Below are 13,458 nucleotides of genomic sequence, written 5' to 3' on the forward strand. Positions count from 1 at the left end.
GATCACACTTAGACCCCTTTCACACTGGAGCGTATTGCAGGCGCTATATCGTTAAAAATACACCCTTAAAAATCTGTCCCATTCACTCCAGTGTGAAAGCTTGAGGGGCTTTCACACTGACGCAGTGCACTAGCAGGATGGTAAAAAAAGTCCTGCTAGCGGCGGTTTTAACCCTTTCTTGGCCTCTACCGTAGGGTAAATGCACCCGTGCTAGCGCCCAAAATGCTCCGCAAATGCGCCCATAGCGTCTGCGTTTTACCGCCAACACTAAGGGCGGCACAGTGAAAGGGCTCTTACTGTGATTTACTCTAAAGCACTGGAGTATTCATGAGTGAATTACAGTCTGGGTTTACCATGAAAATGAGTGTAAGCTCTTGTATACAGTATATAGCCAGAAGTCTGTGGACTGCTGACATCACACCTATATGAGCTTGTTGGACATCCCATTCTAAAACCATGGACATTAATACGTTTATTCCTCCATGTGGATATAGGAGTCTTAAAGTGACAAACTCTGGTTTTAAAAATGTATTCCGGTATATACTTTTAACTTGTAAATTATCTTCTATTGCTCTCAGCATTTTCCAAATCTCCAAATTAAGGGCCAGATTCACAGAAGAAGTACGCCGGAGTATCTACTGATACTCCGGCGTACTTTCAAATTTCCCGCGTCGTATCTTTAGTTTGAATCCTCAAACATCGAGCCTTCGGATCGTAGGTGTAATACTTCGGCGCCCGCTGGGTGGAGTTTGCGTCGTTTTCCGCGTCGGGTATGCTAATTCGCTTTTTACGGTGATTCACGAAGTTACGCGCGGCCGTCGCATTCTCTTACGTCGTCGCTAGTCGGCTTTTCCCGGCGTATAGTTAAAGCTGCTATTTCTTGGCCTATATTTAGACTTGCCATGTTAAAGTATGGCCGTCATTCCCGCGTCAAATTTAAAAAAAATTTTTTTTGCGTAAGTCGTCCGTGAATAGGAAAGGACGTAACTCATGTCGACGTTCAAAAAATCACGTCGGTGCGACGTAATTTCGCGCAAAGCACGGCGGGAAATTTCAAAACGGAGCATGCGCAGTACGTTCGGCGCGGGAACGCGCCTAATTTAAATGATCCACGCCCCATTTGAATTAGGCGGGCTTGCGCCGGAGGGATTTACGCTACGCCGCCACAACTTTACAGGCAAGTGCTTTGTGAATCAAGCACTTGCCTGTAAAACTTGCGGCGGTGTAATGTAAATGCGATACGTTACACTGCCGCAAATGTACCTGAATCTGGCCCTAAATTTTTTTGTTTTTGCTGTGGCTATTCCTATTAGAAGGTGCCTGTGTTGGTTCTCCATTGTCCCACTGGCACAGGAACATAGCCACTCTTTCTTGCTTGCTCCTCAGATGGACTATGGGATTTGTAGTGTGCATATAGCAGTGCACATGACCACAACTTCAGTGCACTCCTTGGAGATATGATGGCCAGGTGTCCAACAGGCTCCATAAAGATAGTCATCTGCATAATCACTAAATAGTAAAAAAAAAATTGGCCATAAATAAACTAAAATTAGATATATTAAAAACTCACATAACCTGATCTGTATTTGGTGTAGAGAGTCTTTGTTCATTTAGCAAAATATTGATTTAATAAAACTGAAGCCCAGGAAATAAGGTGCCTTAGCAACCACTCAGATGTCAAATTTTAACGTCTCACCTGTGGTGTGGAATCTATGTTGGAATTCCAGGCAGATATAAATAACCACCATTCATTCTAGTTATGTATTCAAAAAATAATAATTCATTTCATATATCACAAGAGTAGCTAATTTTATAAAACCTGTCTTGACATCAGTCTCCTGTAACCCCCTGCACAGCAGCACTCAGAATGGGAGAGGAGAGGTCAGCACCTTCAGCCAAATGGATAGATAAGGGGCAGGTGACTGGAGGTAGCCCAGCCCTCATTAAAGGGGCAGGAGCACACTCAGCACATGGAAGCAAAGGTGCCAGTGTGCTGCTTGACCACAATGACATAAATATCTATCCATCAGCAGTCATGTGCTCCTACTGAGGAGACTTAAAATGCAATGTTATAGTTAGGACTGCAGTATACAGAGAGCCTTGACGGGGCCTGCAGCTTACACATGCATTTGCAAATGCGTGCAACTAAACCTCTGTTTGTAACGCACACAGTTAGACAGGTGAATTTGGTTGGTTGCTGATTGGTCGGTAAGTTTGAGCCTGGATATTCTATGTTTTTGAATGTATATGCGCCATTTCCAGCGCTCCTTATTGTATAGACCAGTCATAGGTAGGGGCAGTGACTTTTGTTTGTTGCACCCAAAGCCGTTTTATCGCTCCACTCTCGGGTGCTGCCGCCGCCGCCATCTTCGGTAAGGGGATCAGGAAGTAAAGCATGCGCGACTCGCGCTGTGCGATCCCACTGGTCCGTGCTGTCTTTTGGGACCTGTGTGTCTCCCAGAAGACAGTGGAGGGGGACGGAGGAGGCCCCTGGAAGTGGTGTAGATATCCGCGGCTGGCTCGGGCATCTATGCCCCACAGTGGGAGCAAATACCTGTATTACACATCTGATCCCCCCTCCCCCTGAAAGGTGGCAAATGTGACACTGGAGGGGGGGAGGGTTCCTGAAAGGCAGAAATTTTTGGGTGGAACTCCGATTTAAGTGAAATTTAGCCTTAAAAGAAAAGTAAGCAGTTGTGTAAAAAACAAAACAAAAAAAACATACATATACTTGCACTGCTCATACATGTACCTGTACCGCTCATACATGTACTTGTACCACTCATACATGTACCTGTACCGCTCATACATATACCTGTACTGCTCATACATGTATTTGTACCGCTCATACATATACATGTACCGCTCATACATGTATCTGTACCGCTCATACATGTACTTGTACCGCTCATACATGTACTTGTACCGCTCATACATGTACTTGTACTGCTCATACATGTACTTGTACCGCTCATACATGTATTTGTACCGCTCATACATGTACTTGTACCGCTCATACATGTACTTGTACCGCTCATACATGTACTTGTACCGCTCATACATGTACTTGTACCGCTCATACATGTACTTGTACCGCTCATACATGTACCTGTACCACTCATACATGTATCTGTACCGCTCATACATATACCGCTCATACATATACGTGTACCCCTCATACATATACTTGTACCGCTCATACATGTACTTGTACCGCTCATACATGTACTTGTACCGCTCATACATGTACTTGTACCGCTCATACATGTACTGGCACAGCTCATACATGTATTTGTACTGCTAATGGGAAATGTTTAAAAGACAGTGCACATGTAGATGTGCCTTTGGCTAGTTTTTATGTAGTGGCCATGGTGACTACATGGTGAATCATACCCGAGAAACGATTTCTTTGAAGTTTGTATGTTCTCCCTGTGCCCTCTTCCTAAAAAAATACTATTTAATTCTATGGAAGTTATGGGGCCCTTCAATAGTGAGCAATGATTGATGTGAATGGCTCTGTATTCACTTTAAGGCTTTGTGTAATATATTGGTGACATATAGAACCAGAAAACATAAATAAATTTGTTGTACTTTGTATGAACACCTTAAATGAAGATCAAATTAATGAGACAGCCTAATGTGGATTTCCAGAGTATTAAAGTGGTTGTGAACCCTGACATATACCCATTGAAGTGGCAGGACTCAGGTGAGACAGAGATTGATTAAACAAAGACTTGTACATGTTTATCTGCAGTCTTTTCTTCTCTACAGCCAGCCCAGAATATATAAAGCTTGTCTGAACTGGCCAAAGTTACACACTGCAGAGCTCAGTGAGGAGAGCACTGAGAGCTGATTGGAGGGAAGGGATACACCTACTTCACACAGCACACAGCAACAGAGTTGAGGCTGTCAACCACAGTCTGTGTGCTGGAGGACCCTCTGTCACATTTTTTCTCTTGGTGTCAGGAAAACTTGTCCGGACTGAGGCCCCGTATACACGACTGAGTTTCAGCCAGAAGCTCGATCGGAGCTGAATTCTGCCGAAAAATCCGGCCGTCTGTACACTTTCGGCCGAGGAAGCCGACGAGTTCTTCGTCGAGCCAAATAGAGAACATGTTCTCTGTTTCCTCGTTGTTCAATGAGGAAAGTTGGCTCGCTGAGATCCTCGGCGGCTTCACACAGAACTCGACGAGCAAAACGATGAGTTTTGCCCGTCGAGTTCCTCGGGCGTGTGTACGGGGCCTGACTCACTCTGAGTCAGCAGAGGAAGGAAGCAGCAGACAGAAATGACACTTAGTGCTCTTAATTGAGACAAGTACACATTATAGAGGGATATGCTTTGTTCATATATTTAATGTCTGAGGTTTACAACCACTTTAAAATCTAAACAAACATGGTCAAGAAGAATTAGGCTTTAAGCTAAGTGCACTAACTCATTTCAACCAATCAGCTTAATGTTGCCTAGTCAGACAGGTAAAATGTGAATTCTGAATGGTCTCTATGACATACTGTACATTTCACATCATCACTAATCTTTACACTGTCTAACTTCATAAGACAATGGCATTTTACCTGCTAGGAGGGACTAGTCTCAGCACCCCCAGCTAAACTAAAGGCAAGAAGGACATGATGCAAATCTTGGCTTTTCAACGTAAACAGAATCACAGGCCATACGGTTCTCTCTTACGCCCAAAGGAGTGTTGTTTGGCAGAAAAAAAAAACATTTCTTATTTGCTTGCATTATTATTGGCAGCCATAGACAGTGCAATTACTGCAAGCCATGCAACCAGGATTACTAATGTTGGGTTATGAAGTAAGCAGCGGCAAGAGTATCAAAAGTACTTGTTATCGTGTTCATGGATTTTCCAACGTGTTTGGAAATTTTTTAACTATTTAAGAATAAGTCCCTTTCCCCTACAGAAAAAGGAATAATCGTTTAACTGCATGTGTGCCAAAATACAATGCCCCAAGATAGGTTTAAAAGTTGCAGGTGTGCAGCGAGTGCTTCAACAACTGTCATGTCTCTCAGCGACCAGACCATTGCCTGTTGTTGGCCAAGTCTCGCAAACATCAGCTGACAAGTAAAGGCCCTTACACACGATCGGATATTCCGACAACAATTGTGTGATGGACGTGTTTTGTCGGATAATCTGACCATCTGTATGCTCCATCGGACAATTGTTGTCAGAATTTCCAACAACAAATGTTGGATAGCCATGCTCTCAAAATCCGTCGGACTAAAATCCAAAGTACAAACACGCATGCTCCGAACCAATGCTCACCCCCCCAGACAACATTAGCAGAAGTTGCCAAAAGGGTGTCGCTAAAGAGCTTAAAAACAACGTAGTTTCATGTATGTTGGCTGAAAAAGTTCTGCCATCTGTATGCAGAACACGTTCCCCGGCCAAAGCCCTTCGGACAAAATTCCACGGATTTGTCTGACGGAAGTCCGATTGTGTGTATGAGGCTTAAGTCTTATAAGCATAACATGAGCTAGTTCTTTTAACCCAGCTTTTCTCAAATAGAGTTCCTCACAGGGATCTTCAAACTACGGCCCTCTAGCTGTTGCGAAACTACACATCCCATGAGCCATTGTAAAACTCTGAGGCCTTGTACACACGACTGAGGAACTCGACTGGCGAAACACATCGTTTTAGTCGTCGGGTTCCTTGTTAGCCTAACTCGACAAGCCAATTTTCTCCATTCCCGTCAAGGAAATAGAGAACATGCTCTCTTTTTGGCTCGTCAAGTTTCTCGACAGTTTCCTCTAAGGAAAATGTACACACGACCGGTTTCCTCGGCAAAAAAATATCTCCCAGCAAGTTTCTTGCTGGTTATTGCCGAAAAAACTTGGTTGTGTGTACGAGGCCTGACATTCACAGACATGACTAGGCATGATGACAATTGTAGTTCCTGAACAACTGGAAGGCCGTAGTTTGAAGACCCATGGTCTAGCGGTTGCCAGGGGTTACTTGAGCAATTTCTGTCCTTCAGATAAGTATTCACTGACAACAATGACCCTTTGAGCTATATTTAAGGGGCATTCTTCCTAATGACCACAAACGCAATCGGCTTCTTTCCAACTAATTATCACACTAGTGAGCTGTGGATATAATAATTAGTATCAGAGGTTCCCTGAGACGGGAAAGTTATTTCAAGGGTACCGCCATGTTAGAAAGGCAGGAAGTATTCATTTTCTTCCAACACATTAGAAAGCCTTTGGTTGACAAGGTCATTTCCTATAGACAAAGCAGAACAATCCCTGCATACACTGCATATTGGGGGGTATGGGTTTTTATAGTAAGAAATGACCTGAATTTAGGTAGATCTCTTGGTTAAGGGGTAGGTATGTCTATATATCCACCCTAAAACCAGCTCATTTAAAGAACAATATGGTTAACCTTTCAAATATTACACAGCCAATGAGAAAATAGACTGGGGGGTCATGGCCCTCTTTTAGAAGAAGGGTGCATGAAGGTGGGGTACATAAGATTCTCTGTAATGTAGGCCACTAGGAGGCAAATGATGACCAGCATCACACATATGGAACCCCCAACTGCTGTCATTGCAATGACAATATCCTGCATCCCCACTGGCTCCACCACAAAGTCCACACACTCCTCTATAGACGTCCTGTTAGTGTAGAGAGTCTGCAGGCAGATCCTGTACTTGACATTATCATGGACATTGGTGAGGAGGTAGTCCTTGCAGTTGATGCCAAGCTGGACACTGTCACACTGGAAACGAGTATAAGTGCCATTCCATGAGCAGTTGATGAAAAAGCCTTTAAGGTCAGATTTATGGAGAGCTGGTGGCTGCCATTGTAGGAGGACACTGCTATTCCTCAACACGTTGGCCAACAAAGACCTTCCAGATCGGTACAAATGGCAGCTTCTTTGGTCACAGAGGAAGTCTCTAGCCATGGTCCTGAAACACAAGCTTTTGTAGGTAGCTTTGCCCTCGCTGAAGACTTTATATGGGCACACTGACTCGTTGGGCAATAAGCTAGGCTGGCTTCCTTGCCTGGTTATATTAACCGAGGTAGTTCCTCTCCTGAAACGCTGAAGTAGAGAAGATCCTGCCTTTGAAGGCTCCAACCCAGAAGATGTTAGCCTTCCATGGGGACCACAGGGGAGCCTTACCCCATCACAAGGGAGCCTTGCCCCATCACAAGGGAGCCTTACCCGATCACAAGGGAGCCTTGCCCCATCACAAGGGAGCCTTACCCGATCACAAGGGAGCCTTACCCCATCAACAGTCAAGGTACTCCATTCCAAGAGGCAAAGGATCAGCAGAGACTGCACGGTCCCGAAATACAAGAGGATCATTGTAGGTGACAAAGGTGACAGCAGATCCTGCAATGCAAGGCATAGATCTTCAAGGATAGACCTTGCATGAGAAGATCTGTGGATTGAGATGAAGGTCGATCTTCATGGGTGATGTGAGTAGAAGTATGCTGGGCTTGCTAAGTAGCTGCGGCAGTCTCTCCATCTCTCACCAGCTGAGGTGTCCCTTTGTATGCCCAGAAGCCATTGTCAATGCAGGGTACCTCTGCCCCCCTGGTGCCAGGCACAGCACGTAGCTCCAAGGTGCCAGCCTTTACAACCCGGAGCTGCCACGTTTTGGACATATTAACTTGAATCAGGTCTGCGTCTCCCCCTTGATGATCGTTACATACAGCGTATTCTGGGCAGCCTACCTTCCGCAGCCAATAGAAATACAGAGAGACTTAACCCATTTGTTACCTTCCTGCTCCCTTCAAGATCACTCGTGGGTCACGTGGTGCTGACAGGCTGTAACACTGTCAGGACAATGGGCTGTGCCCAGACCACAGATTACCAGCCATTTACACCTAATGATCCCCTGTAATCCAGGAGAAATTGGGGATCAATAGAGTCCTGGGAGAGGAGGATTACTCACAATGTGCAAATTACTAATGGTATTAAATCTGTAAATCACATTAAATAGAAATGTCAGCCAGGGATGGAGAAGATTGCATTCGTTTTATTTGGTTATTTACATTTCCATAGAAATGGGAACACAGTGAATAAGTAACAATTGTGTTACATAGTTATACAGAGAAAAGAATTGGAACATGTTATTGTTACATTTTATACGATGTGTTAAATAATATTATTGTTAAGTTGCAAATTAAAAGGCTAATAAACCCTCAGTATTTACATCATTTTTAGCAGTTTATTTAAAGTGCAGGTTCACCCTAAAAACATTTTTTTTTAGATTAGAGCCAGTATAGTAAGGACATTTCATTTCGGCAGTTTTTTTTTTCCTATGTACTTACCTTCATATCCTGATTTGGTCCAGGGCTTCCGCGTTCTGATGACTCCGGGACTGGCCGTTCCTATCCCTGCCTCAGGGTTCCGATGACTGCGGGACTGGGCGTTCCTATACTTTCGTTCGATGATTGACGGCTTGTGAAACAGGTGACCTGTCGCACAACGCGCGTCAGCAGATTTCCGGAAATAGCCGAGCTGCGAGTCGGCACTATACGGCGCCTGCGCCCGCCGTGTAGAGCTGACTGCGCAGGCGCCGTATAGTGCTGACTCGCAGCTCGGCTATTTCCCGACATCTGGTGACGCGCGTTGTGCGACAGGTCACCTGTTTCACAAGCCGTCCATCATCGAACGGAAGGATTGGAACACCCAGTCCCGCAGTCATCGGAATCCGGAAGCCCTGGACAACATCAGGATATAAAGGTATGTACAGAGAAAAAAAAAATGACCTGCCGAAATGAAATGTCCTTAGTATGCTGGCTCTGCTAGATGTAATTTAAAACATTTTTTTTTGGGTGAACCCCCGCTTTTAAAGGGGTTGTCCACCCATTTTTTAAGTTTATTAAAAGTCAGCAGCTGCAAAAAGTATAGCTGCTGGCTTTTAATAAACAGACACTTACCTGCTCCAGCGTTCCAGCGACGCGCCGGCCGGGGCTCCGCTCCTCTCCCCCCTCCCCGGCCGGCGTCTTCATTTCAACTGTGGGCACCCGGCCGTGACAGCTTTCTGCTTCACGGCCGGGCACCCACTGCGCATGCGCGAGCAGCACTGCGCATGCGCGAGCGGCGCGGCCCGGCGCTGCGCCGTCTGATTGGAAAGGAGATCGCATAGGACCTGTGACGTGTCCTAGGCGATCGCCTAGAGCAGCCCCTTCCTGTTGGCGATTAAGCTTAATCGCCTACCCAGAAGGAGGAAGTGGGACAGAAGTCCCACTCCTCCTGAAGCCCCCACTCCCCCCCCAAAAAAATTACATGCCAAATGTGGCATGTAAGGGGGGGAGGAGTGGGATAAGCGGAAGTTCCAATTTTGGGTGGAACTCCGCTTTAAGGGGTTGTAAAGGTTTGTTTTTTATTTTCTAAATAGGTTTCTTTAAAGGTATGTAAAGGAATTATTATTTTTTTAAATAAAGCGGAGCTCCGCCGTTAAAAAAATATTAAAAGCCAGCAGCTACAAATACTGCAGCTGCCGACTTTTAATATATGGACACTTAAGCCTCGTACACACGATCAGTCCATCCGATGAAAACAGCCTGAAGGACAGTTGTCTAAGGTTAACCGATGAAGCTGACTGATGATCAGTTGTGCCTACACACCATCAGTTAAAAAAACGATCGTGTCAGAGCGCGGTGACGTTAAACACAACGACGTGCTGAAAAAAACAAAGTTCAATGCTTCCAAGCATGCGTCGACTTGATTCTGAGCATGCGTGGGTTTTAACCTGATGGTTTTGCATACCAACGATCGGTTTTGACCTATCGGTTAGCAATCCATCGGTTAAATTTTAAAGCAAGTTTGCTTTTTTTTAACCGAAGGTTAAATAACCTATGGCGCCCACACACGATCGGTTTGGACCGAAGGAAAGCGGTCTGATGGTTTAACCGATCGTGTGTACGCAGCCTTACCTGTCCAGGAGTCCAGCGACGTCTGTAGCAGAAGACGAGAAATCGTGCGCCTATCTGCTGCCCCCACCGCCATCCTCGGTCAGGGAACCAGGAAGTGAAGCGTTCCGGCTACACTGCACGATTCCCTACGGCGCATGCGCGAGTCGCGCTGCGCCATCCTCACTGGTCCCTGTTGTGTTCTGGGAGCCAAGTGTTTCCCAGAAAACAACCGGCAGGAGCAGGAAGTGACGAACTACCCGCAGAATACCCGCAGGTGGACTCCCAGAAGTGGGGGCAAATACCTGTCTTAGACAGATATCTGCACCACCCTCCCCCTGAAAGGTGTCAAATGTGACACCGGAGGGGGGGAGGGTTCCGATGAGCGGAAGTTCCACTTTAGGGTGGAGGTCTGCTTTAAATAACAAACATGTTATACTTACCTCCACTGTGCAGCTCGTTTTGCAGAGTGGCCCCGATCCTGGTCTTCTGGGGTCCCTCGGAAGCTGTCTTAGCCCCCCTCGCAAGAACTCATCACCTTCATGCGAGCGAGCATGGTGTTGAGTGCCTGCAGGCACGCTCCGGCGGCCATCACTGTATCACTCGGCCCTGCCCCCGGCACCGCATTATTGGATGTGATTGACAGCAGCACCTTTTCCTCCGATTTCCCTTCTAAATGTTTTTTTTCTTTGTCTGAATTTTTCACTTCCTGTTCCTCCTCAGTAAGCATGCCCCCATCATTCGAGCCGTTCTGGCTGGGGGTTAGTCAGCGTGCTCGCCCCCTCCCTTGGGACTACATCCCTGCCGGGAGACGCTGTCTGAGAAATTCAGACAATGAAAAAAAACATTTAGAAGGGAAATCGAAGGAAAAGGTAAGTAAACCAACATTGCACTAGCTTAACCGCTTCAGCCACGGACCATTTGGTGGTCAAAGACTGGCCCACTTTTTGCGAAAACGGCACTGCGTCACTTTAACTGACAATTGCGTGGCCGTGCAAAATGGCTCCCAAACAAAATTGACGTCCTTTTTTTCCCCACAAATAGTGCTTTCTTTGGTATTTGATCATCTCTTTTTATTTTTTTTGCGCTACAAACAAAAAAAGACTGACAATTTTGAAAAAAAAAAAAACAATATTTTTTACTTTGCATCCATCTTCGCCTATCTCCCTTCTGGGTCCCTGTGACTGGCTGGAGATGTGTGATGTCACTCCCACGCATGTGCGCCAGAGCCACCGGTCATGGCACAGGGCTCTGAAGAAACAGCACGGGTGGCATCATTGACAGGGCCGGCCTTAGGTGTTCAGGCTCCCTGTGCGAGCTAATCCTGTGGCGCCCCCCCCCCTGACACGAAAAAATGTGGCATTGTTTACTGGTTCCCACAAAGTGTCAGATTGTCAGTCGCAATATATCAGCCCCGCTATAAGTCACTGATCTCTGCCATTACTAGAAAAAAATAATAAATTCCATAAATATATGCAATAGTTTGTAGGCACAATTCATCCAATGACACAGATAATAGGGCACAATTTCTCCCAATGACTCCAATTTTATACTCTGTAGCTCCTGCTGGATTTTGCTTTTAAGACCCTTGTAGAGGCTTCCATTTGTGGATGGACATTTTATGGTTACACAACCTATCAAATTGCTATAATATTTTAATATGGACTATAGACTGAAGGACCTATGAATAAATGGTTGTGGAACGAATCATCTGGGTTTCCATTATTTCTTATGGGGAAATCTGCTTTGATATTCAAGTGCTTTGGATTACAAGCATGCTTCCGGAACGAATTATGCTCGCAATCCAAGGTTTTACTGTACAAATAGATGAGCCAACGTAGAACACGTTCACCATAGGTCAGCAAGGACAATGGAAAGCTTCCCAAAGGAGTCAAACAAGGCGGGTAAGTAGAGAATAGGCCTGACAGAAAATGGACGGAGCTCGTTGAGAAGGATCAGCCTACCGCCCCCCTTTGGCCCCAGTGTCCTAAAAAAAGAAAGGTTAATGTAACAATGAAAGCTCCTCAGCTAAAACATGCCGTGGAAGAATGACAAATACACAACAAAAATCCAATACCATTTCCACGGGGCGCTTCTTGTGGAACCCATGAAGAAATTCTTTATAACGTCATTGTTTTTTGTTTTTTTTTTGCTGTAGAATGATGATTATTGATTTTTTTTTTATCCTTTTGGGAAAATTGTTTATTTTTGGTAACACTGCTTATCCCAGCAAAGCTTCAGTCCAAGTGCAACTCAGCAAAGCGCAGGAAGACAGCTGGTGGCGGCTTATCAGATACAGAAGAAGGAAACAGTGCCAAGTAAGTCTTTGTTTTTATCGCTGCATGAAAATCATTACAGTCATGCAATCAATGGCCAATTCATTTCAATATTTCACTTTAATGTAAAGTTTATTTAGAATCATTATTGCAGCAGAAAAAGTATAAAAAAAAAACAGAGAACTTGAAATTGGTAGGTGGTTGAGTAGAAATTGCTAAATGTTGAGGCCATTATTTGTCTGGATGGCGTGATGAAGTCCCCAGATTGCTATTTCTGCAATGGGCTACCTAATCTAAGCCAAACTATAAAACAAAAAGTGTGTGCCAACCTGGTGCAACATCTTTAATAAACGTTATAAAATGACTTTGAATGTTCACAAAGGTACTTTAACCACTTAAGCCCCGGACCATTGTGCAGCTAAAGGACCAGGCCACTTTTTGCAATTCGGCACTGCGTCGCTTTAACTGACAATTGCGCGGTCGTGCGACATGGCTCCCAAACAAAATTGATGTCCTTTTTTTCAGTTTCTTTAGTTTTTGCGCTATAAACAAAAATAGAGCGTCAATTTTGAAAAAAATGCAATATTTTTTACTTTTTGCTATAATAAAAAATATATATATAAAACATTTCCCTCAGTTTAGGCCGATACTTATTCTTATACATATTTGTGGTAAAAAAATCGCAATAAGCGTTTATTGATTGGTTTGCACAAAAGTTATAGCGTCTATCAAACAGGGGATAGTTTTATTGCATTTTTATTAATATTTTTTTTTTTTTTACTAGTAATGATATCGATCAGTGATTTTTATCGTGACTGCGACATTATGGTGGACACATCGGACACTTTTGGCACTATTTTGGGACCATTGTCATTTATACAGCGAACAGTGCTATAAAAATGCAGGGCCAGATCCACATACAATTAGAAAGGCGCAGCGTATGTGAGATACGCTACGCCGCTGTAACTTACTTTTTAATTCTTTGAATCCACAAAGAATTTGCGCCGTAAGTTACGACGGCGTAGTGTATCTCTCGGTGCGTAATTCAAATTGGCGAGCAGGGGGCGTGTTTCATTTAAATGAAGCGCGTCCCCGCCGAATGAACTGCGCATGCGCCGTCCCTAAATTTCCCGCCAAGCATTGCGCTAAATGACGTAGCAACAACGTCATTTTTTTAACTTAGATGTGAATTACGTCCATCCCTATTCACGGACGACTTACGCAAAAAAAAAAAATTCTAATTTCGACACGGGAACGACGGCCATACTTAACATGGCAAGTCTAACTATACGCCGC

General features: G+C 44.7%; 2 protein-coding genes across 2 annotated transcripts; both read right to left on the minus strand.

Moving 5' to 3' along the window:
* Positions 1-2,658: 2,658 nt before the first annotated feature.
* On the minus strand, positions 2,659-3,288 carry LOC120915845 (putative eggshell protein). Its single transcript, XM_040326652.1, has 2 exons — positions 2,759-3,288; positions 2,659-2,674 (listed from the first exon to the last, which is right to left on the minus strand). Exons 1-2 carry the CDS (start codon positions 3,286-3,288, stop codon positions 2,659-2,661), a joined length of 546 nt encoding a protein of 181 aa, XP_040182586.1.
* A 2,616-nt stretch (positions 3,289-5,904) lies between these two features.
* Positions 5,905-7,755, minus strand: FNDC10 (fibronectin type III domain containing 10). Its single transcript, XM_040325810.1, has one exon. The coding sequence runs from the start codon at positions 7,326-7,328 to the stop codon at positions 6,444-6,446; it is 885 nt and encodes a 294-aa protein (XP_040181744.1). The 5' UTR covers positions 7,329-7,755; the 3' UTR covers positions 5,905-6,443.
* Between the last annotated feature and the right edge of the window lie 5,703 nt (positions 7,756-13,458).

This window comes from Rana temporaria, chromosome 10 (genome assembly GCF_905171775.1).
Source record: "Rana temporaria chromosome 10, aRanTem1.1, whole genome shotgun sequence".
Classification (NCBI taxonomy): Eukaryota; Metazoa; Chordata; class Amphibia; order Anura; family Ranidae; genus Rana; species Rana temporaria.